The sequence below is a fragment of the Salmo salar genome, chromosome ssa05, assembly GCF_905237065.1.
Source record: "Salmo salar chromosome ssa05, Ssal_v3.1, whole genome shotgun sequence".
Taxonomy (NCBI): Eukaryota; Metazoa; Chordata; class Actinopteri; order Salmoniformes; family Salmonidae; genus Salmo; species Salmo salar.
In genome coordinates, this window is record NC_059446.1 from 74,088,548 (window position 1) to 74,109,961 (window position 21,414).

The window sequence follows — 21,414 nt, forward strand, 5'->3', positions numbered from 1 at the left end:
GGCGTATGCACTAAGTCCAGACGAAAAGTCAAAAAAGTTGCATTACAGTTTGTAGAAACATGTCAAACGATGTATAGAATCAATCTTTAGGATGTTTTTATCATAAATCTTCAATAATATTCCAACCAGACAATTCCTTTGTCTTCAGAAATGAAAAGGAACTCAGCTCGCTCTCACGGCCGCACGCATGACTGAGCTCATGCCATTCTGTCAGACACCTGATTCCAATAGCTCTTATTCTCTCCCCATTCACAGCAGAAGCCTGAAACAACGTTCTGAAGACTGTTGACATCTAGTGGAAGCCTTAGGAAGTGCAATATGACCCCACAGACACTGTATATTGGTTAGGCAATCACTTGAAAAACTACAAACCTCAGATTTCCCACTTCCTGGTTGGATTTTTCTCAGGTTTTCGCCTGCCATATGAGTTCTGTTATACTCACAGACATCATTCAAACAGTTTTAGAAACTTCAGAGTGTTTTCTCTCCAAATCTACTAATGATATGCATATCCTAGCTTCTGGGCCTGAGTAGCAGGCAGTTTACTCTGGGCATGCTTTTCATCCAGACGTGAAAATACTGCCCCCTACCCCAAAGAAGTTAAATAACCAATCAGCTGCACCATCGGTAAGTTAAATAACCAATCAGCTGCACCATCAGTAAGTTAAATAACCAATCAGCTGCACCATCGGTAAGTTAAATAACCAATCAGCTGCACCATCGGTAATTTAAATAACCAATCAGCTGCACCATCGGTAATTTAAATAACCAATCAGCTGCACCATCAGTAAGTTAAATAACCAATCAGCTGCACCATCGGTAAGTTAAATAACCAATCAGCTGCACCATCGGTAAGTTAAATAACCAATCAGCTGCACCATCGCTAATTTAAAAAACCAATCAGCTGCACCATCAGTAAGTTAAATAACCAATCAGCTGCACCATCGGTAATTTAAAAAACCAATCAGCTGCACCATCAGTAAGTTAAATAACCTTTTGTTTTGTGTAGCTTGTGTAGGTAGACCCGTGTGGCTCAGTTGGTAGAGCATGGCGCTTGCAATGCCAGGGTTGTGGTTTAGATTCCCACGGGGAACATGAACAAAAAAAGTATGAGAATCAATGCACTCACTACTATATGTCTCTCTGGATTAGAGTGCCTGCTAAATGTAGGGACAGTATAGGTAGGCCCTCTGATTCTTTCATTATGGCCACGCAGAGTTAACCTAGGGTAGAACTGTATGGGCTACGGGTTGGAGCTCAGTAGATCTAGGTTGGTGTAGTGTTGGCTGGCAGGCTGGGTATTGGTGATTGGCATCCCACTGACTGCACTATTGATGATGTATCAAAGTGGATTGATTGACCAATGAACTGCTGGACAACCCGTGGTCTCTGTTGTCTCTTGTTCTCTCTCTCAGGGCCTGCGTCTCGCTCCATCCCCAAACTGCAGGAGATGGTGAAGGCAGGAATGAACATTGCTCGACTCAACTTCTCTCATGGCTCTCACGAGGTTTGTTTGTCTCTGTCATAACCTGTCTCGCAAGTAATCACTGATCTGACACAACTGTCAATCATATCAGTTTAGTAACAGCTATTCTCTCTCTCTCTCTCTCTCCCTGTCTCCCTGTCTCCCTCCTTCAGTACCATGGTGAGACCATCAAGAACATCCGGGAGGCGGTCGAGACCATAACCACTGACCCTTTATATTACAGGCCGGTAGCCATCGCCTTGGATACCAAAGGCCCTGAAATACGCACAGGCCTGGTCCGAGGGGTAAACCAGCATTTCATTACTACTTAACATTCTATCCAATGGGCTTACATTCCCTACATCCCGACTGGTCAGTAGTCCAGTTTAGGGTGAGGATCAACAGACCAGGAGAGTGTGACCAGTGTTGACTGACCATGCTGGTTGTTTTGGGGGTGTTCTATCCTGGACACAGACACAGACTGTGCAACAGTATCAACAGTAGTGAGAAAGATGCTTTCTCAGCATCAGAACAGGACAAGTGTTTGGGCACCAGAGGAGGCTGGTGGGAGGAGCTATAGGACGGGCCCATTGTAATGGCTGGAATGGAATAAATGGAACGGTATCAAACACATCAGGCATATGGACACCACATGTTTGACTGCGCTCCATTTATTCCATTGTAGCCATTACAATGAGCCCGTCCTCCTATAGCTCCTCCCACCAGCCTCCTCTGCTGGGCACTGATCTGTTTGTTATAGCACCAGTCCTGCCAATGGAAAGTTCAATATCCTTTAGAAATGTCTGCTACATTCTATATGTTCTATGTGTGAGGAAGATAAGGCAATGTGTGTGTGTGTGTGTGTGTGTGTGTGTGTGTGTGTGTGTGTGTGTGTGTGTGTGTGTGTGTGTGTGTGTGTGTGTGTGTGTGTGTGTGTGTGTGTGTGTGTGTGTGTGTGTGTGTGTGTGTACGTCTGCATGCCATTTCTTACTAGCACTGACTTTGCTGATAGCTACTTTATTGAGGAAAAGTTTGACTTACTATATGACAGTGATGTGTGGTTGTCCCACCTAGCTATCTTAAGATGAATGCACTAACTGTAAGTCACTCTGGATAAGAGCATCTGCTGAATGACTGAAGTTAAGATGCGTGTGTTATTCTGTGTGTCTCTGTGTGTGTAGACTGCAGAGCAGGAGGTGGAGCTGGAGCGTGGGGCCAGTGTGCGTGTGGTGACAGGGGAGGGGGACAGGGACAGGACGGATGGCAACGTCATCTGGGTGGACTACCCCAGTCTGCCTCAGGTCCTGGAGAAAGGAGGAAGGATCTACATCGACGACGGACTCATCGGACTAAAAGTCCTGGAGACAGGTAACACATCATTTAACACACACATACATTCTCTCACACACACACACACACACTCTCACACACACACACACACACACACACACACACACACACACACACACACACACACACACACACACACACACACACACACACACACACACACACACACACACACACACACACACACACATGCACACAAACATACTGCATCTAAACACATTACTGGAGATACAGTGTTGGTTACACATACAGTGGTTCTTCCTTTAAAAGTTTTGAGTTTACGTCGCAACCGTTTGTGGTAGATGGTGGCAGATTGTGGTAAATTGCATCATTCTGGCAACAATGGCTGACACTTAAATAACACGCCATAGAATTCTGTGGCACCCCGCAAGCTGTGCTGCAGTATGCCGCAACTTTTAAAGGAAGAACCACTGTACATGATCATACTGCACAGTCCTGGAGATAGACAAGCCATAAACAACTATAAACAAATAAACATTCTCTACTTCTGTCTCATGATCTGTTCTCATGACCTCCCTTCCTTCTCTCCCTCTCTCCTCTCTCCAGGTCCAGACTGGGTGGAGGCACTGGTAGAGAGTGGCGGTGTTCTGGGCAGCCGTAAGGGGGTCAACCTGCCGGGGTGTGACCTGGTGGACATGCCCGCTGTGAGTGAGCGTGATGAGGGGGACCTGAGGTTCGGCGTGGCCCAGGGGGTGGACATGGTGTTCGCCAGCTTCATCCGCTGTGGCCAAGATGTCAGGGAGGTCCGACGGGCCCTGGGGCCCTTCGGAAAGGACATCAAGGTGGTCAGCAAGGTGGAGAGTCGCCAGGGAGTACATAAGTGAGTGTGTGTGGAGGAGGAGACAGAGAGAGGAAGAGACACACACACACACACACACACACACAGAGTCAACAACATGAATAGAATAACTTTCATTGAATGAGTAGCTTTACAGTCTCAGATTTACACATGAACAGCGCGTATCTTCAGCCTCAGTAGATGGATACGCTGCTGTCAATGCCTGTCGTTGGCCTTGGAACCACATGACTCCTTCTGTATCTCTAACAATAAGATTCTATAATCTACAGTACATACAGTAAGACAACCTTATTCCTGAATTATTTCCCCCCTTTATTTAACTAGGCAAGTCAGTTAAGAACAAATTCTTATTTACAATGACGGCCTAGGAACAGTGGCTTAACTGCCTTGTTCAGGGGCAGAAGAACAGATTTTTACCTTGTCAGCTCAGGGATTCGATCTTGCAACCTTTTGGTTACAAGTCCAACGCTCTAACCACTAGGCTACCTGCCGCCCCAAGTTGAATGCTCTACCAGCTAGAATAGAGGAAGTATTCAGAGTAGGAGATCTAAAAATGTTTGTTGTTGTTGACCAGATACTATGCTATTTCACAGTAAACAAATGATCAACTGACTCAGCATGCTTATAGAGAAGGGCACTCAACATTCACGGCACTCACACAAATGACTAATGATTGGCTGAGAGAAATTGATACTAAAAAGATTGTGGGAGCTGTTTTGTTAGTCTTCAGTGCAGCTTTTAACATTATTGATCATAATGTTCTGCTGGAAAAACATCTGTGTTATGGCTTTACACCCCCTGTTATACTTTGGATTAGAGTTACCTGTCTAACAGAACACAGGGTGTTCTTTAATGGAAGACTCTCCAACATAATCCAGGTAGTCGGGCATACCTAGGGCTCTGGCGGTCATGAAATGTTGTCAGCTGGTGATTGTCAAGCAAATAACTGCCAGTCTCACTGTAATTGACCTTTAATTGACATAAACATGTTTAGCATCTATTGTACTGTTATTAACATAAACACGTTTAGCATCTCCTGGCTTCCACATAGCCTACAAGCCACTGAGGAAGACCTTTGGAACATCTACATTTTAAAAAGTCTAATAAATCCATGTAATATAACTTACACCTTCACAATAAATCCATGATTTATTTTAGACAGGTCTAAAGAATCATGATATGAAGAAAATGTAGTCTATTTAAGAAGAACAGAGTAGCATACTCTGAGTTGTCCTTATGTTAGGTCCTGATCTGGCTATGCCATATGGCTGTGGGCTACACTAGTTCATTTAGCAGACAAGATTTGCTTAGAATTCTGTGGCATTATGAAGAATACAATTGAACATAGCTCAATAAAATAGAACGGATATTTTCTACAAACAATTGTGGCTATTCTGTGTTGAACGGTTAACAAAGAAACTGGTCCTCCTATATGCTTAATTTAGAGTTATTTGTGCAACTTTAGTTGTAATACAACTGTTGGGCTATATGTTTAGATTTGAAATACATTCTGAGGCTGCATGATAGGACTCTGCTTTCTTGACATCGCTATCAACAAAACAAGTCCTACAGGCTCTGGTTTTATAGCACCAGGACTACTGCTCAGTCATACTGTACGGCCAAGTGCCACAAAGAGGGACATAGGCAAATTACAGTTGGCCCAGAACAGAGCAGCATGGCTGGCCCTTAAATGTACACACAGTGCTAACTTCAATAACATGCAGGTCAATCTCTCCTGGCTCAAAGTAGAGGAGCGATTGACTGCATCACTGCTTGTCTTTGTGAGAGATATTGACGTGTTGAAGGCACGGAGCTGTCGGTTCAAATGACATGCACACTGCTCAGACACCCATGCATACCCCACAAGGCATGCCATTGCCACCAGGGGTCTCTTCACAGTCCCCAAGTTCAGAAAAGACTCTGGGAAATGCATAGTACTACATAGAGCCATGGCTACATGGAACTATTCCACATCAAATAACTCAAGGAAGCAGTAAAATCAGATACCTTATGGAACAACGCGGACTGTGAAGAGACACACACACACACACACACACACAGGCACTCACAAACGCATACGCACAGGCATGCTAACACACTCACTCTACACACACGTACATTGTAATATTGTTTTATTGTGGTATTATACATTTTGTATTGTAGTTACACTGCAGTATACAGTACCAGTCAAAAGTTTGGACACACCTACTCATTCCAGGGTTTTTCTTTATTTTTACTATTTTCTACATAGTTTTTGATGTTGTCACTATTATTCAACAATGATCAAGGCGAACTGGCAACAGACAAACAGAGAACACAAGGTATAAGTACACTGGGGATAATGGAGAAGATGGGCGACACCTGGAGTGGGGTGGAGACAAGCACAAAAACAGGTGAAACAGATCAGGGTGTGACAACTATGAAATAACACATATGGAATCGTGTAGTAGCCAGAAAAGTGTTAAACAAATCAAAATATATTTTAGATTTTAGATTCTTCAAAGTACCTTGATGACAGCTTTGCACACTCTTGGCATTCTCTCAACCAGCTTCAGGAGGTAGTCACCTGGAATGCATTTCAATTAATAGGTGTGCCTTGTTAAAAGTACATTTGTGGAATTTCTTTCCTTCTTAATGCGTTTGAGCCAATCAGTTGTGTTGTAACACGGTAGGGGTGGTATACAGAAGATAGCCCTATTTAGTAAAAGACCAAGTCCATATCATGGTAGGGCAGCTCAAATAAGCAAAGAGAAATGACAGTCCATCATTACTTTAAGAGATGGAGGTCAGTCAATCCAGAAAATGTCAAGAACTTTGAAAGATTCTTCAAGTGCAGTCGCAAAAACCATAAAGCGCTATGATGAAACTGGCTCTCATGAGGACCACCACAGGAAAGGAAGACCCAGAGTTACCTCTGCTGTAGAGGATAAGTTCATTAGAGTTACCAGCCTCAGAAATTGCAGCCCAAATAAATGCTTCACAGAATTCAAGTAATAGACACATCTCAACATCAACTGTTCAGAGGAGACTGAATGAATCAGGCCTTCATGGTCGAATTGCTGCAAAGAAAAGGACTAAAGGACACTACTAAAGGACACCACGAAGAGACTTGCTTGGACCAAGAGACACGAGCAATGGACATTAGACCGGTGGAAATGTTTGTTTCCAACCGCCATGTCTTTGTGAGACACAGAGTAGGTGAACGTATTATCTCCGCATGTGTGGTTTCCACCGTGAAGCATGGAGGAGGAAGTGTGATGGTGTGGGGGTGCTTTGCTAGTGACACTGTCAGTAATTTATTTAGAATTCGAGGCACACTTAACCAGCATGGCTACCACAGCATTCCACAGCGTTACGCCATCCCATCTGGTTTGCGCTTAGTGGGACAATGACCCAACACACCTCCAGGCTGTGTAAGGGCTATTTGACATTGAAGGAGATTTATGGAGTGCTGCATCAGATGACCTGGCCTCCACAATCACCCAACCTCACCCAATGCATTCCAGGTGACTACCTCCTGAAGCTGGTTGAGAGAATGCCAAGAGTGTGCAAAGCTGTCATCAAGGCAAAGGGTGGCTACTTTGTAGAATCTAAAATCTAAAATCTATTTTGATTTGTTTTACACTTTTTGGTTACTACATGATTCCATATGTTATTTCATAGTTTTGATGTCTTCACTATTATTCTACAATGTAGAAAATAGTAAAAAATAAATAAAAACCCTTGAATGAGTAGGTGTGTCCAAACTTTTGACTGGTAGTGTATATACAAAAGTATGTGGACACCCCTTCAAATGAGTGGATTTGGCTATTTCAGTCACACCCGTTGCTGACTGATGTATAAAATTGAACACACAGCCATGCAATCTCCATAGACAAACATTGGCAGTAGGATTGCCTTACTGAAGAGCTCAGTGAATTTCAACGTGGCACCGTCATAGGATACCACCTTTCCAATAAGGCAGTTTGTAAAATTTCTGCCCCACTAGCGCTGCTGTATTGTGAAGTGGAAGCGTCTAGGAGCAACAACGGTTTAACCGCGAAGTGGTAGGCCACACAAGCTCACAGAACGGGACCGCCGAGTGCTGAAGTGCATAGAGCGTAAACATCGTCTGTCCTCAGTTACAACACTCACTACCAAGTTCCAAACTGCCTCTGGATGCAACGTCAGCACAAGAACTGTTCGTCGGGAGCTTGATGAAATGCGTTTCTATGGCCAAGCAGCAGCACACAAGCCTAAGATCACCATGCGCCATGCCAAGCTTCAGCTGGAGTGGTGTAAAGCTCGCCGCCATTGGACTCTGGAGAAGTGGAAACGCGTTCTCTGGAGTGATGAATCACGCTTCATTATCTAGCAGTCTGACGGATGAATCTGGGTTTGGCGGCTGCCAGGAGAACGCTACTTGCCAGAATGCATAGTGCCAACTGTAAAGTTCGGTGGTGGAGGAATAATGATCTGGGGCTGTTTTTCATGGTTCGGGCTAGGCCCCTTAGTTCCAGTGAAGGGAAATCGTAATGCTTCAGCATACTATGACATTCTAGACGATTCTGTGCTTCCAATTTTGTGGCAACAGTTTGGGGAAGGCCCTTTCCTGTTTCAGCATGACAATGCCCCCGTGCACAAAGCGAGGTCCATACAGACCCCCATTGAACACCTTTTGGATGAATTGGAATGCTGATTGCGAGCCAGACCTAATAGCCCAACATCAGTGCCCGACCTCACTAATGCTTTTGTGGCTAAATGGAAACAAGCACCCGCAGCAATGTTACAACATCTAGTGGAAAGCATTCCCAGAAGAGCGGAGACAGTTGTAGCATCAAAGGGGGGACCAACTCCATATTAATGCCCATGATTTTGGAATGAGATGTTTGTCAAGCAGGTGTCCACATACTTTTGGTAAGGCAGTGTATGTTTTATGTATTATAACATTATATTGTATCTCTGCGATCATAACAGACACATTCCCACTGACAGCGAAGTGATGGATAACCACGTCACTGATAACCACGTCTGGATGTTATAGATCTATAATCACACTGACAGCTGACAGCAGAGTGATGGATGAGGATGTGTCAGAACTATATAGGATCTGGATATACCCATATGGCTGTCTGTCTATGAATATGTCATCATAAGTCATGTCTACTTCTCTCCTTCCTCCTCCTACCCGCCCCCTCCATCTCCCTCCCTCCCTCCCTCCCTCCCTCCCTCCCTCCCTCCCTCCCTCCCTCCCTCCCTCCCTCCCTCCCTCCCTCCCTCTACCCTCCCCCTCCATCTCTCTCCTCCCTCTCTCTCCTCCCTCCCCTCTCTCTCTCTCTCCTCCCCTCTCTCTCTCTCTCTCCCTCTCCCTCTCTCTCCCTCCCTCCCTCTCTCCCTCTCGGTCTCTCCCTCTCTCTCTCCCTCTCTCTCTCTCTCTCTCTCCCTCCCTCTCTCCCTCTCTCTCTCTCGCTCTCTCTCTCTCAGTTTCTTGGAGATCCTGGCGGAGAGTGATGGGGTGATGGTTGCCAGGGGCGACCTGGGCATAGAGATCCCTGCAGAGAAAGTCTTCATCGCTCAGAAGATGATGATCGGACGTTGCAACTCCGCTGGCAAGCCTGTTATCTGTGCTACACAGGTCAGAGGACACACACACACACACACACCTACTCACACACTCCTGGAGCCATGTTGAGTGTGTTGTATGGTACAGCTTTTGACTCAGAGTGACAGCATTATAGCAGGTTTTCTATAAAAGGTCAAAATGCACACATACACATGCAGACACACACACACACATAAATACTTCAGGGCATGAAGATCAGGGCGGGGCCAAACAACATACACACGCAGTTGGGATGTGTTACATAGGATATTAGCAATAGGACACAAAATATAATGATGATAACATAGATACTGTCTCTCACAGACACACACACATAGACCCGACACAAACACTCCTCAGTCTCATGTTCTCTCTGTCTCCTTCATATTGACTCATATGGCTAGACTCTGTGTGGAGTCTCACGAATATCAATAACCATCCCTCCCCATCACTCTACCCATTCTATTCTCAGTGTCTTCTCTCATGTTGCCCAACCACATCCCTTGTGTGCTGATGTGTGTGTGTGGTAGATGTTGGAGAGCATGGTAGCCCACCCCAGGCCTACGCGTGCGGAGGGCAGTGACGTAGCTAACGCAGTGTTGGATGGAGCCGACTGTGTGATGCTCTCTGGGGAGACGGCTAAAGGACTGTTCCCTGTCGAGTCTGTGACCATGATGCACTCGGTCAGTGTGTGGAGAGTAGAAAGTCCATTCTATTAAATAATCATTTGGTGGGTGCTTATATTTGTCCTATTTCACACGTGTACAAGTGTGTATTATAGATGTGTAAATTGGAAATGTGTTTTTCGATATATCCCAACTCCCACTGAGACACCCTCAGAGAGTGAGGTCACGGCCAGCCATTATCAACGGTGACCCTGGAGCAATTAGGGTGGTTTACCCCGGGCACGTCGACATATTTTTCACTTTGTCGGCTTGGGTATTCAAACTAGCGACCTTTTGGTTACTGGCCCAACGCTCTAACCGCTAGGCTACCTGCTGCCTGTCAAAATTGGAGAGTTGGGCTGTAGGACACTTTCAAGGAATCAAAATGTCTGACAAATTTAGATTTTGCGGTGACCTATCCCTTTAACCATTTCCCCTTCCTCTTTGTCACACCACACCACACACACCTACAGATCTGCAGGGAGGCGGAGGCGGCCATCTTCCAACAGCAGTTGTTTGAAGAGCTTCGTCGTCTGACCCCTCTGTCCAATGACCCTACTGAGGTCACTGCTATAGGGGCTGTAGAATCCTCCTTCAAATGCTGTGCTGGAGCTGTCATAGTACTCACTACTACTGGCAGGTATGCTGTTATACACACACACATACACACATACTGTACATGCAAACACACACATGCTCACTGACTCCAACCCTCTCCCTTTCTGCTCGTTCTAAACCTCTCTCTCTCCCAGGTCAGCCCAGCTCCTGTCCCGGTATCGCCCACGCTGTCCCATCGTCGCGGTAACACGAAGTCCTCAGGTGAGATAGAATACTGGCCCTCTACGAGTCCCAACCCCTAAGGTTAGGTTTAGGATTGTTGTTTGATATGTGGTTGTAGCCTGTAGAGTGGGGCTGTTACCTGCCTCCCTCAGGGTAAAGGTAAAGGCTGTTACCTGCCTCCCTCAGGGTAAAGGTAAAGGCTGTTACCTGCCTCCCTCAGGGTAAAGGTAAAGGTTGTTACCTGCCTCCCTCAGGGTAAAGGTAAAGGCTGTTACCTGCCTCCCTCAGGGTAAAGGTAAAGGCTGTTACCTGCCTCCCTCAGGGTAAAGGTAAAGGCTGTTACCTGCCTCCCTCAGGGTAAAGGTAAAGGCTGTTACCTGCCTCCCTCAGGGTAAAGGTAAAGGCTGTTACCTGCCTCCCTCAGGGTAAAGGTAAAGGCTGTTACCTGCCTCCCTCAGGGTAAAGGTAAAGGCTGTTACCTGCCTCCCTCAGGGTAAAGGTAAAGGCTGTTACCTGCCTCCCTCAGGGTAAAGGTAAAGGCTGTTACCTGCCTCCCTCAGGGTAAAGGTAAAGGCTGTTACCTGCCTCCCTCAGGGTAAAGGTAAAGGCTGTTACCTGCCTCCCTCAGGGTAAAGGTAAAGGCTGTTACCTGCCTCCCTCAGGGTAAAGGTAAAGGCTGTTACCTGCCTCCCTCAGGGTAAAGGTAAAGGCTGTTACCTGCCTCCCTCAGGGTAAAGGTAAAGGCTGTTACCTGCCTCCCTCAGGGTAAAGGTAAAGGCTGTTAGTTTGGGTGGACTGATGCGGTGTGTGTTCTGTCTCCAGGTGGCCCGTCAGGCCCAGCTGCTGAGGGGTGTGTTCCCAGTGCTGTTCCACCCCCTTCCTGCCCCCGTCTGGGCCGACGATGTAGACAACAGAGTCAACTTCGGCATGAACATAGGTCTGTGTGTGTTGAAGGGGTGTGTGTGTGAGAGAGAGAGAAAAAGAGTGGGAAAGATGGGGAGAAAGTGGGAAAGATGTGGAGAAAGTGGGAAAGATGGGGAGAAAGTGGGAAAGATGTGGAGAAAGTGGGAAAGATGGGGAGAAAGTGGGAAAGATGTGGAGAAAGTGGGAAAGATGGGGAGAAAGTGGGAAAGATGGGGAGAAAGTGGGAAAGATGTGGAGAAAGTGGGAAAGATGGGGAGAAAGTGGGAAAGATGGGGAGAAAGTGGGAAAGAGAGAACGTAGGTTTAGTGTCATATGGATGTTATTCATGTCTCTTTTCACTATCTCACTGTGTCTGCCTCCCCCTTCCACCCTCCCCCACTGTCTGCCTCCCCCTTCCACTCTCCCTCACTGTCGGCCTCCCCCTTCCACTCTCCCTCACTGTCTGCCTCCCCCTTCCACCCTCCCTCACTGTCTGCCTCCACCTTCCACCCTCCCTCACTGTGACTGCCTCCCCCTTCCACCCTCCCTCACTATGTCTGCCTCCCCCTTCCACCCTCCCTCACTGTGTCTGCCTCCCCCTTCCACCCTCCCTCACTGTGTCTGCCTCCCCCTTCCACCCTCCCTAACTGTGACTGCCTCCCCCTTCCACCCTCCCTCACTGTGTCTGCCTCCCTCTTCTACCCTCCCTCACTGTGTCTGCCTCCCCCTTCCACCCTCCCCTCACTGTGTCTGCCTCCCCTTCCACCCTCCCTCACTGTGTCTGCCTCCCCCTTCCACCCTCCCTCACTGTGACTGCCTCCCCTTCCACCCTCCATCACTGTGTCTGCCTCCCCCTTCCACCCTCCCTAACTGTGACTGCCTCCCCTTCCACCCTCCCTCACTATGTCTGCCTCCCCCTTCCACCCTCCCTCACTGTGTCTGCCTCCCCCTTCCACCCTCCCTCACTATGTCTGCCTCCCCCTTCCACCCTCCCTCACTGTGTCTGCCTCCCCCTTCCACCCTCCCTCACTGTGACTGCCTCCCCCTTCCACCCTCCCTCACTGTGTCTGCCTCCCCCTTCCACCCTCCCTCACTGTGACTGCCTCCCCCTTCCACCCTCCCTCACTGTGTCTGCCTCCCCCTTCCACCCTCCCCTCACTGTGACTGTCTCCCCCTTCCACCCTCCCTCACTGTGACTGCCTCCCTCTTCCACCCTCCCTCACTGTGACTGCCTCCCCCTTCCACCCTCCCTCACTGTGTCTGCCTCCCCTTCCACCCTCCCTCACTGTGACTGCCTCCCCCTTCCACCCTCCCTCACTGTGTCTGCCTCCCCCTTCCACCCTCCCCTCACTGTGTCTGCCTCCCTCTTCCACCCTCCCTCACTGTGTCTGTCTCCCCCTTCCACACTCCCCTCACTGTGACTGCCTCCCCCTTCCACCCTCCCTCACTGTGACTGCCTCCCCCTTCCACTCACCCTCACTGTGTCTGTCTCCCCCTTCCACCCTCCCTCACTGTGTCTGCCTCCCCCTTCCACCCTCCCCTCACTGTGTCTGCCTCCCCCTTCCACCCTCCCTAACTGTGACTGCCTCCCCCTTCCACCCTCCCTCACTGTGTCTGCCTCCCCCTTCCACCCTCCCTCACTGTGTCTGCCTCCCCCTTCCACCCTCCCTAACTGTGTCTGCCTCCCCTTCCACCCTCCCTCACTGTGTCTGCCTCCCCCTTCCACCCTCCCTCACTGTGTCTGCCTCCCCCTTCCACCCTCCCTCACTGTGTCTGCCTCCCCCTTCCACCCTCCCCTAACTGTGACTGCCTCCCCCTTCCACCCTCCCTCACTGTGTCTGCCTCCCCTTCCACCCTCCCTCACTGTGTCTGCCTCCCCCTTCCACCCTCCCTCACTGTGTCTGCCTCCCCCTTCCACCCTCCCTCACTGTGTCTGCCTCCCCCTTCCACTCACCCTCACTGTGTCTGCCTCCCCCTTCCACCCTCCCTCACTGTGTCTGCCTCCCCCTTCCACCCTCCCTCACTGTGTCTGCCTCCCCCTTCCACCCTCCCTCACTGTGTCTGCCTCCCCCTTCCACCCTCCCTCACTGTGTGTAGGAAAGGCCAGGGGCTTCTTCAAGACAGGTGACATGGTGATCGTGGTGACCGGCTGGATCCCTGGTTCTGGTCACACTAACATCATGAGGGCAGTCCACGTGCCCTAAACACTCTGCTCCTATTGGATACTACCACTGACTGACAGACAGGCCCACCAATCCTAAGTGGCACATAGCCTAACAGACACACTAACTGGAACGCTAACTACATAGATAGCATAGAACTAGAATTAATACATTTCCCTTATGTGGAGATGAAGTACATAAACAAAACAACAGTTTAGAGATTACAATGAAAAGTCAATATTGATTTTAATCTTGTCTTAATGTTTTTGTGTGTTTATTAATTTCTGTCTTGGAAGCACTGCCTCTCTCCAAATAAAGCTTGGAGCATAACCTCATCATAACATGGTGTGACGACTGCCTTTCTCTCTCTCTCTGTCATTATGGAGGTCAGGCAGTGAATTATCAGACAATTAACATGCAGTCTAACGAGCTACTATCTGCTAGTCCTCATTGCTAGGTTAGTTATATCCGGTTATGATGATGACACGCATAACCAATCAATTATGGAGATAACTATCAGACATCACTACATCTCCCCTTTTCTGAGAGAAATCCAGACTATACATCCACACTCTTATCCAGAGCGACTTACAGTAGTGAATGCATACATTTCATGCATTTGAATTAAAAAAAAAATATATATTTTTTTTTTTTTATTTTTTTGTACTGGCCCCCCGTGGGAATCGAACCCACAACCCTGGCGTTGCACACACCATGCTGGCGTTGCAAACAATAACATATATTTTTAGTAACATAGAAACATACGTTTTCTGTTTCTTTAACATCGACAATACACATAACTGTGTCATCTAGGACATGGGGGTGGACAGCCATTTGCCCACAGCAACATAAGGATCATTCTGCCTTGAAACAGTTGCTGTTCCTATACCTCTTGCTTTTTTCTCAAGTGTCTCTGAACCTCAGTGGTAGTTTTACCTCTCCACCTCTGGAGGTCATTCTCACCAGTTGTGGTGAGGCTGGCTGAGGTGGTGGACTGAGTGAGGGGATGGGAGTTAGATGGCTCACTGGTAGACTGGGTGACTCTTTTGTTGTTCTCTCTGGAGTAGGTGACTCTTTTGTTGTTCTCTCTGGAGTAGGTGACTCTTTTGTTGTTCTCTCTGGAGTAGGTGACTCTTTTGTTGTTCTCTCTGGAGTAGGTGACTCTTTTGTTGTTCTCTCTGGAGTAGGTGACTCTTTTGTTGTTCTCTCTGGAGTAGGTGACTCTTTTGTTGTTCTCTCTGGAGTAGGTGACTCTTTTGTTGTTCTCTCTGGAGTAGGTGACTCTTTTGTTGTTCTCTCTGGAGTAGGTGACTCTTTTGTTGTTCTCTCTGGAGTAGGTGACTCTTTTGTTGTTCTCTCTGGAGTAGGTGACTCTTTGGTTGTTCTCTCTGGAGTAGGTGACTCTTTTGTTGTTCTCTCTGGAGTAGGTGACTCTTTTGTTGTTCTCTCTGGAGTAGGTGACTCTTTTGTTGTTCTCTCTGGAGTAGGTGACTCTTTTGTTGTTCTCTCTGGAGTAGGTGACTCTTTTGTTGTTCTCTCTGGAGTAGGTGACTCTTTTGTTGTTCTCTCTGGAGTAGGTGACTCTTTGGTTGTTCTCTCTGGAGTAGGTGACTCTTTTGTTGTTCTCTCTGGAGTAGGTGACTCTTTTGTCGTTCTCTCTGGAGTAGGTGACTCTTTGGTTGTTCTCTCTGGAGTAGGTGACTCTTTGGTTGTTCTCTCTGGAGTAGGTGACTCTTTTGTCGTTCTCTCTGGAGTAGGTGACTCTTTTGTTGTTCTCTCTGGAGTAGGTGACTCTTTTGTTGTTCTCTCTGGAGTAGGTGACTCTTTGGTTGTTCTCTCTGGAGTAGGTGACTCTTTTGTCGTTCTCTCTGGAGTAGGTGACTCTTTGGTTGTTCTCTCTGGAGTAGGTGACTCTTTGGTTGTTCTCTCTGGAGTAGGTGACTCTTTTGTTGTTCTCTCTGGAGTAGGTGACTCTTTTGTTGTTCTCTCTGGAGTAGGTGACTCTTTTGTTGTTCTCTCTGGAGTAGGTGACTCTTTGGTTGTTCTCTCTGGAGTAGGTGACTCTTTTGTCGTTCTCTCTGGAGTAGGTGACTCTTTGGTTGTTCTCTCTGGAGTAGGTGACTCTTTGGTTGTTCTCTCTGGAGTAGATTACTCTTTTGTTGTTCTCTCTGGAGTCGGTGACTCTGGTTGTTCTCTCTGGAGTAGGTGACTCTTTGGTTGTTCTCTCTGGAGTAGGTGACTCTTTGGTTGTTCTCTCTGGAGTAGGTGACTCTGCAAAAGCCTGAAGGTGTCGCCTGTTTCTCTGGGCGATGGTGCCGTGTTCAGTTTCCACAACGTAGGATCTCGGCTCTGGAGATTTGCTGATGATAACTGCTGGTGTTTTCCATCCTTTCTCTCCGTCCAGCTTGACTCTGACACTCTGTCCAGGGTGTAATTCCAGTAGGGGGCGCACTGTATGCCTCCTGTTATAGAAGAACTGGTAAGCTTGTTTGGCTTTCTGGTCCTACTGTTTAACAGTGTTATGGCTGAAGCGTTTTGGTTGGAGTTTCCCATCCAGCACGGGGACCGTCGTCCGTATCTGACGTTCTGTCATGAGTTGTGCTGGGCTTGCTTCTGTTGCGCTGATGGCTGTGGCTCGGTAGCACATCAGAGCCATGTGTAGGTCTGGTTGTTTAACAATTTGATTAGCTGTCTGTACAGCTCTCTCCGCAGCTCCATTTGTCTGCGAAACATACTTCTTTATGAACTCCTTGAACTCAGTGCAGACAAACTGAGTAGCATTGTCGCTAACGAGCTCGGTAGGTATCCCCCATCTTACAAACATACCTTTGAGGCGGGTGATGACCTGCTGACAAGTGGTAGTGGACAGGTGAGCTATTTCTACGTCCCTTGAATAGTAGTCCACCACTATGTGGTATTTCTACGTCCCTTGAATAGTAGTCCACCACTATGTGGTATTTCTATGTCCCTAGAATAGTAGAACACCACTATGTGGTATTTCTACGTCCCTTGAATAGTAGTCCACCACTATGTGGTATTTCTACGTCCCTTGAATAGTAGTCCACCACTATGTGGTATTTCTATGTCCCTAGAATAGTAGAACACCACTATGTGGTATTTCTACGTCCCTTGAATAGTAGTCCACCACAATGTGGTATTTCTAATGTCCCTAGAATAGTATCCACCACTATGTGATATTTCTATGTCCCTAGAATAGTAGTCCACCACTATGTGGTATTTCTATGTCCCTAGAATAGTATCCACCACTATGTGGTATTTCTATGTCCCTAGAATAGTAGTCCACCACTATGTGGTATTTCTAATGTCCCTAGAATAGTAGTCCACCACTATGTGGTATTTCTATGTCCCTAGAATAGTAGTCCACCACTATGTGGTATTTCTATGTCCCTAGAATAGTATCCACCACTATGTGGTATTTCTATGTCCCTAGAATAGTAGTCCACCACTATGTGGTATTTCTATGTCCCTAGAATAGTATCCACCACTATGTGGTATTTCTATGTCCCTAGAATAGTAGCCCACCACTATGTGATATTTCTATGTCCCTAGAATAGTAGTCCACCACTATGTGGTATTTCTATGTCCCTAGAATAGTAGTCCACCACTATGTGATATTTCTATGTCCCTAGAATAGTAGTCCACCACTATGTGATATTTCTATGTCCCTAGAATAGTAGAACACCACTATGTGGTATTTCTATGTCCCTAGAATAGTAGCCCACCACTATGTGGTATTTCTATGTCCCTAGAATAGTAGAACACCACTATGTGGTATTTCTATGTCCCTAGAATAGTAGAACATCACTATGAGGTATTTCTATGTCCCTGTCACGTCCTGACCAGCAGAGGGCGTATTGCTTAGTCTTGGTCAGGATGTGGCAGGTGGTTTGTGTTTGTTGAATGTTGTGTTGGTGATTGGGACTTCCAATTGAAGGCAGGTGTGTATAGTTGCCTTTGATTGGAAGTCCTATATAGGTGTGTGTGTTTGTCTTTGGGGTTGTGGGGAATTGTTCTTGCACTGCGTTTTTGTATGCCTGTAAGACTGTTCCTGTCGTGTGCATTGTTTTTCCAGTGGATGCTTTACCCCTTTTTTTTATTAAAACATGAGCATCCATATTCCCGCTGCGCCTTGGTCCTCCTTTCAACAGCACGAAGGATTTTGTGACAGAATTCCCCACCAAACCAGGACCAAGCAGCGGAAGAAGTCTGGCGAGGACTGGGGAACACGACAGGTAAGGGAGACCGAGAGGCACCCCCAAGATTTGTTTTAGGGGGGGGGCACAAGGGCTGTTTGACGGGGCAAGACTGGAGTGCCAGTCAACAGTTACCAGAGCTGCCCGCCAGTCAACAGTCACCAGAGCTGCCCGCCAGTCAACAGTCACCAGAGCTGCCCGCCAGTCAACAGTCGCCAGAGCTGCCCGCCAGTCAGTCACCAGAGCTGCCCGCCAGTCAGTCACCAGAGCTGCCCGCCAGTCAACAGTCGCCAGAGCTGCCCGCCAGTCAACAGTCGCCAGAGCTGCCCGCCAGTCAACAGTCGCCAGAGCTGCCCGCCAGTCAACAGTCGCCAGAGCTGCCCGCCAGTCGTACGTCACCAGAGCTGCCCGCCAGTCGTACGTCACCAGAGCTGCCCGCCAGTCAGGAGCCGCCAGAGCCGCCCGCCAGTCAGGAGCCGCCAGAGCCGCCCGCCAGTCAGGAGCCGCCAGAGCCGCCCGCTAGTCAGGAGCCGCCAGAGCCGCCCGCTAGTCAGAAGCTGCCAGAGTGGCCCGACTGCCAGGAGATGCCAGAGTGGCCCGACTGCCAGGAGATGCCAGAGTGGCCCGACTGCCCGGAACTGCCAGAGTGGCCCGACTGCCCGGAACTGCCAGAGTGGCCCGACTGCCCGGAACTGCCAGAGTGGCCCGACTGCCCGGAACTGCCAGAGTGGCCCGACTGCCCGGAACTGCCAGGGTGGCCCGACTGCCCGGAACTGCCAGAGTGGCCCGACTGCCCGGAACTGCCAGGGTGGCCCGACTGCCCGGAACTGCCAGAGTGGCCCGACTGCCCGGAGCTGCCAGAGTGGCCCGACTGCCCGGAACTGCCAGGGTGGCCCGACTGCCCGGAGCTGCCAGAGTGGCCCGACTGCCCGGAGCTGCCAGAGTGGCCCGACTGCCCGGAGCTGCCAGAGTGGCCCGACTGCCCGGAGCTGCCAGAGTGGCCCGACTGCCCGGAGCTGCCAGAGTGGCCCGACTGCCCGGAGCTGCCAGAGTGGGAAGACTGCCCGGAGCTGCCAGAGTGGGAAGACTGCCCGGAGCTGCCAGAGTGGCCAGACTGCCCGGAGCTGCCAGAGTGGCCCGACTGCCCCGAGCTGCCAGAACCGGAGCCACCTCCAGAATATAGGTGGGTTGGGGAGGGGGGGTGTAGCACAGTGCCGTCGGTGACGGCAGCCACCCTCCCTTCCCTCCCTTTTTTGATTAGGGGTTATTGTTTGTTGGTTTTGTTGGGGTATTGGGGATTTTCTTGTGTTTTTCTTTTTTAGGTGCATCCCGGAGTCTGCACCTTGAGGGGGGGGGGGGTACTGTCACGTCCTGACCAGCAGAGGGCGTATTGCTTAGTCTTGGTCAGGATGTGGCAGGTGATTTGTGTTTGTTGAATGTTGTGTTGGTGATTAGGACTTCCAATTGAAGGCAGGTGTGTATAGTTGCCTTTGATTGGAAGTCCTATATAGGTGTGTGTGTTTGTCTTTGGGGTTGTGAGGAATTGATCTTGCACTGCGTTTTTGTATGCCTGTAAGACTGTTCCTGTCGTGTGCATTGTTTTTCCAGTGGATGCTTTACCCCTTTTTTTGAATTAAAACATGAGCATCCACAATCCCGCTGCGCCTTGGTCCTTCTCTCTAACATACGACATATTCGCTGAAGAGTACGACATATTCGGTGACAGTCCCTAGAATAGTAGGCCACCACTATGTGATATTTCTATGTCCCTAGAATAGTAGTCCACCACTATGTGATATTTCTATGTCCCTAGAATAGTAGTCCACCACTATGTGGTATTTCTATGTCCCTAGAATAGTAGTCCACCACTATGTGGTATTTCTATGTCCCTAGAATAGTAGTCCACCACTATGTGATATTTCTATGTCCCTAGAATAGTATCCACCACTATGTGGTATTTCTATGTCCCTAGAATAGTAGTCACTCTCTGTTTATCTAATATGCATAGTCACTTTAACTATACATTCATGTACATAGTACCTCAATTGTCCCGACCAACCAGTGCACCCGCACATTGGCTAACCGGGCTATCTGCATTGTGTCCCACCACCCGCCAACCCCTCTTTTTACGCTACTGCTACTCTCTGTTCATCATATATGCATAGTCACTTTAACCACACCTACATGTACATACTACCTCAATAAGCCTGACTAACCGGGGTCTGTATATAGCCTTGCTACTCTTATTTTCATATGTCTTTTTACTGTTGTTTTATTTCTTTACTTACACACACACACACACACACACACATACACACACACACTTTTTTTTTCGCACTATTGGTTAGAGCCTGTAAGTAAGCATTTCACTGTAAGGTCTACACCTGTTGTATTCGGTGCACGTGACAAATAAACTTTGATTTGATTCTTGCCCTCTTGCTCACACAGGTCGGCTGGGATCTTCAGCCACAGACCCTTAGGTAACGGTGTCATGACAAGTGGTTCTCTCTTTTCAGTTGGTTTGTTCTCTGTACAGAACCTGCATGACAGAACCTGCATGACAGAACCTGCATGACATCACCTTTCTCGCGAAGTGGACGCTGATGTGCTCTGACTGGCGCAGGATTTGTGTTGCCCTCTCCAGTGTCAAGTCTGGCTCCAGCTGTAGCTTTTATGAAACATCACTGTCCATAATGCCAATCACAATACTGTCCCTTATTTGTTTGTCCTTTGTAGTTCCAAACTCGCAGTATTCAGCTAGCTCATACAGATTCCTCACAAAAGATTCCACTGTCTCTCCCCCTTCCTGAATGCGCTGTGGCAAAAAATGTTCATTCCGTTTTTCAATCACCATATCATAGTCGTATTAATCATTGTCATCAAAGGAGAATACATTGTAGACAATATCTGCATCTTTCCCCATTGCATAAAGTTGTGAATTCACCTGCACCACACCGGTCTCCTTATCCAGTTACGATGCCACTCAACTGGAAAAAGTATCCAGATAGGCCATGCTGACGGCTGCAAGAAATCAAACGGCTCTGGTGGGTTGAATTTTGACATTTTCCTCACTAATCGTCGGCGTGTGAGTTCTTTAATTGTGACACCATGTCATGATGGAGACCAGGCAGTGAATTATCCGGTTAGTTCTGTTTACTAACTCTTAAATCAGACAATTAACATGCAGTCAAACGAGCTACTATCTGCTAGTCCTCATTGCTAGGTTAGTTATATCCGGTTATGATGATGACACGAATAACCAATCAATTATGGAGATAACTATCAGACATCACTACACTCTCTCTCTCTTCACCCCTCTCTCGCTCTCTTTCTCTCTCGCTCTCTCTTTCTCTCTGTCTCTCTCTCGCTCTCTCTTTCTCTCGCTCTCTGTCTCTCTCTCTCTCTCTGTCTCTCTCTCTCTCTCTCTCTCTCTCTCTCTGTGACGCATTTATGTTCGGTGTGCATGGTCCCCAT

The 21,414-nt window shown here is 48.1% G+C and overlaps 1 protein-coding gene across 3 annotated transcripts in view; it reads left to right on the plus strand.

Annotated features, from left to right (window-relative positions):
* LOC106574626 (pyruvate kinase PKM) overlaps window positions 1–14,067 on the plus strand; it is a 35,475-nt gene extending 21,408 nt beyond the window's left edge. For 2 of the 3 annotated variants that reach the window (XM_045718851.1, XM_045718850.1), the window contains exons 3-12: window positions 1,416–1,507; window positions 1,639–1,770; window positions 2,647–2,833; window positions 3,383–3,656; window positions 9,099–9,249; window positions 9,747–9,899; window positions 10,355–10,521; window positions 10,634–10,700; window positions 11,484–11,598; window positions 13,662–14,067. In XM_045718851.1, the coding sequence (XP_045574807.1) occupies window positions 1,416–1,507; window positions 1,639–1,770; window positions 2,647–2,833; window positions 3,383–3,656; window positions 9,099–9,249; window positions 9,747–9,899; window positions 10,355–10,521; window positions 10,634–10,700; window positions 11,484–11,598; window positions 13,662–13,768 (1,445 nt within the window). In that variant the 3' untranslated portion in view covers window positions 13,769–14,067. The remainder of the gene's footprint in view (window positions 1–1,415; window positions 1,508–1,638; window positions 1,771–2,646; window positions 2,834–3,382; window positions 3,657–9,098; window positions 9,250–9,746; window positions 9,900–10,354; window positions 10,522–10,633; window positions 10,701–11,483; window positions 11,599–13,661) is intronic. The other variant, XM_045718852.1, reaches the window with a different exon arrangement.
* Window positions 14,068–21,414: the final 7,347 nt, after the last annotated feature.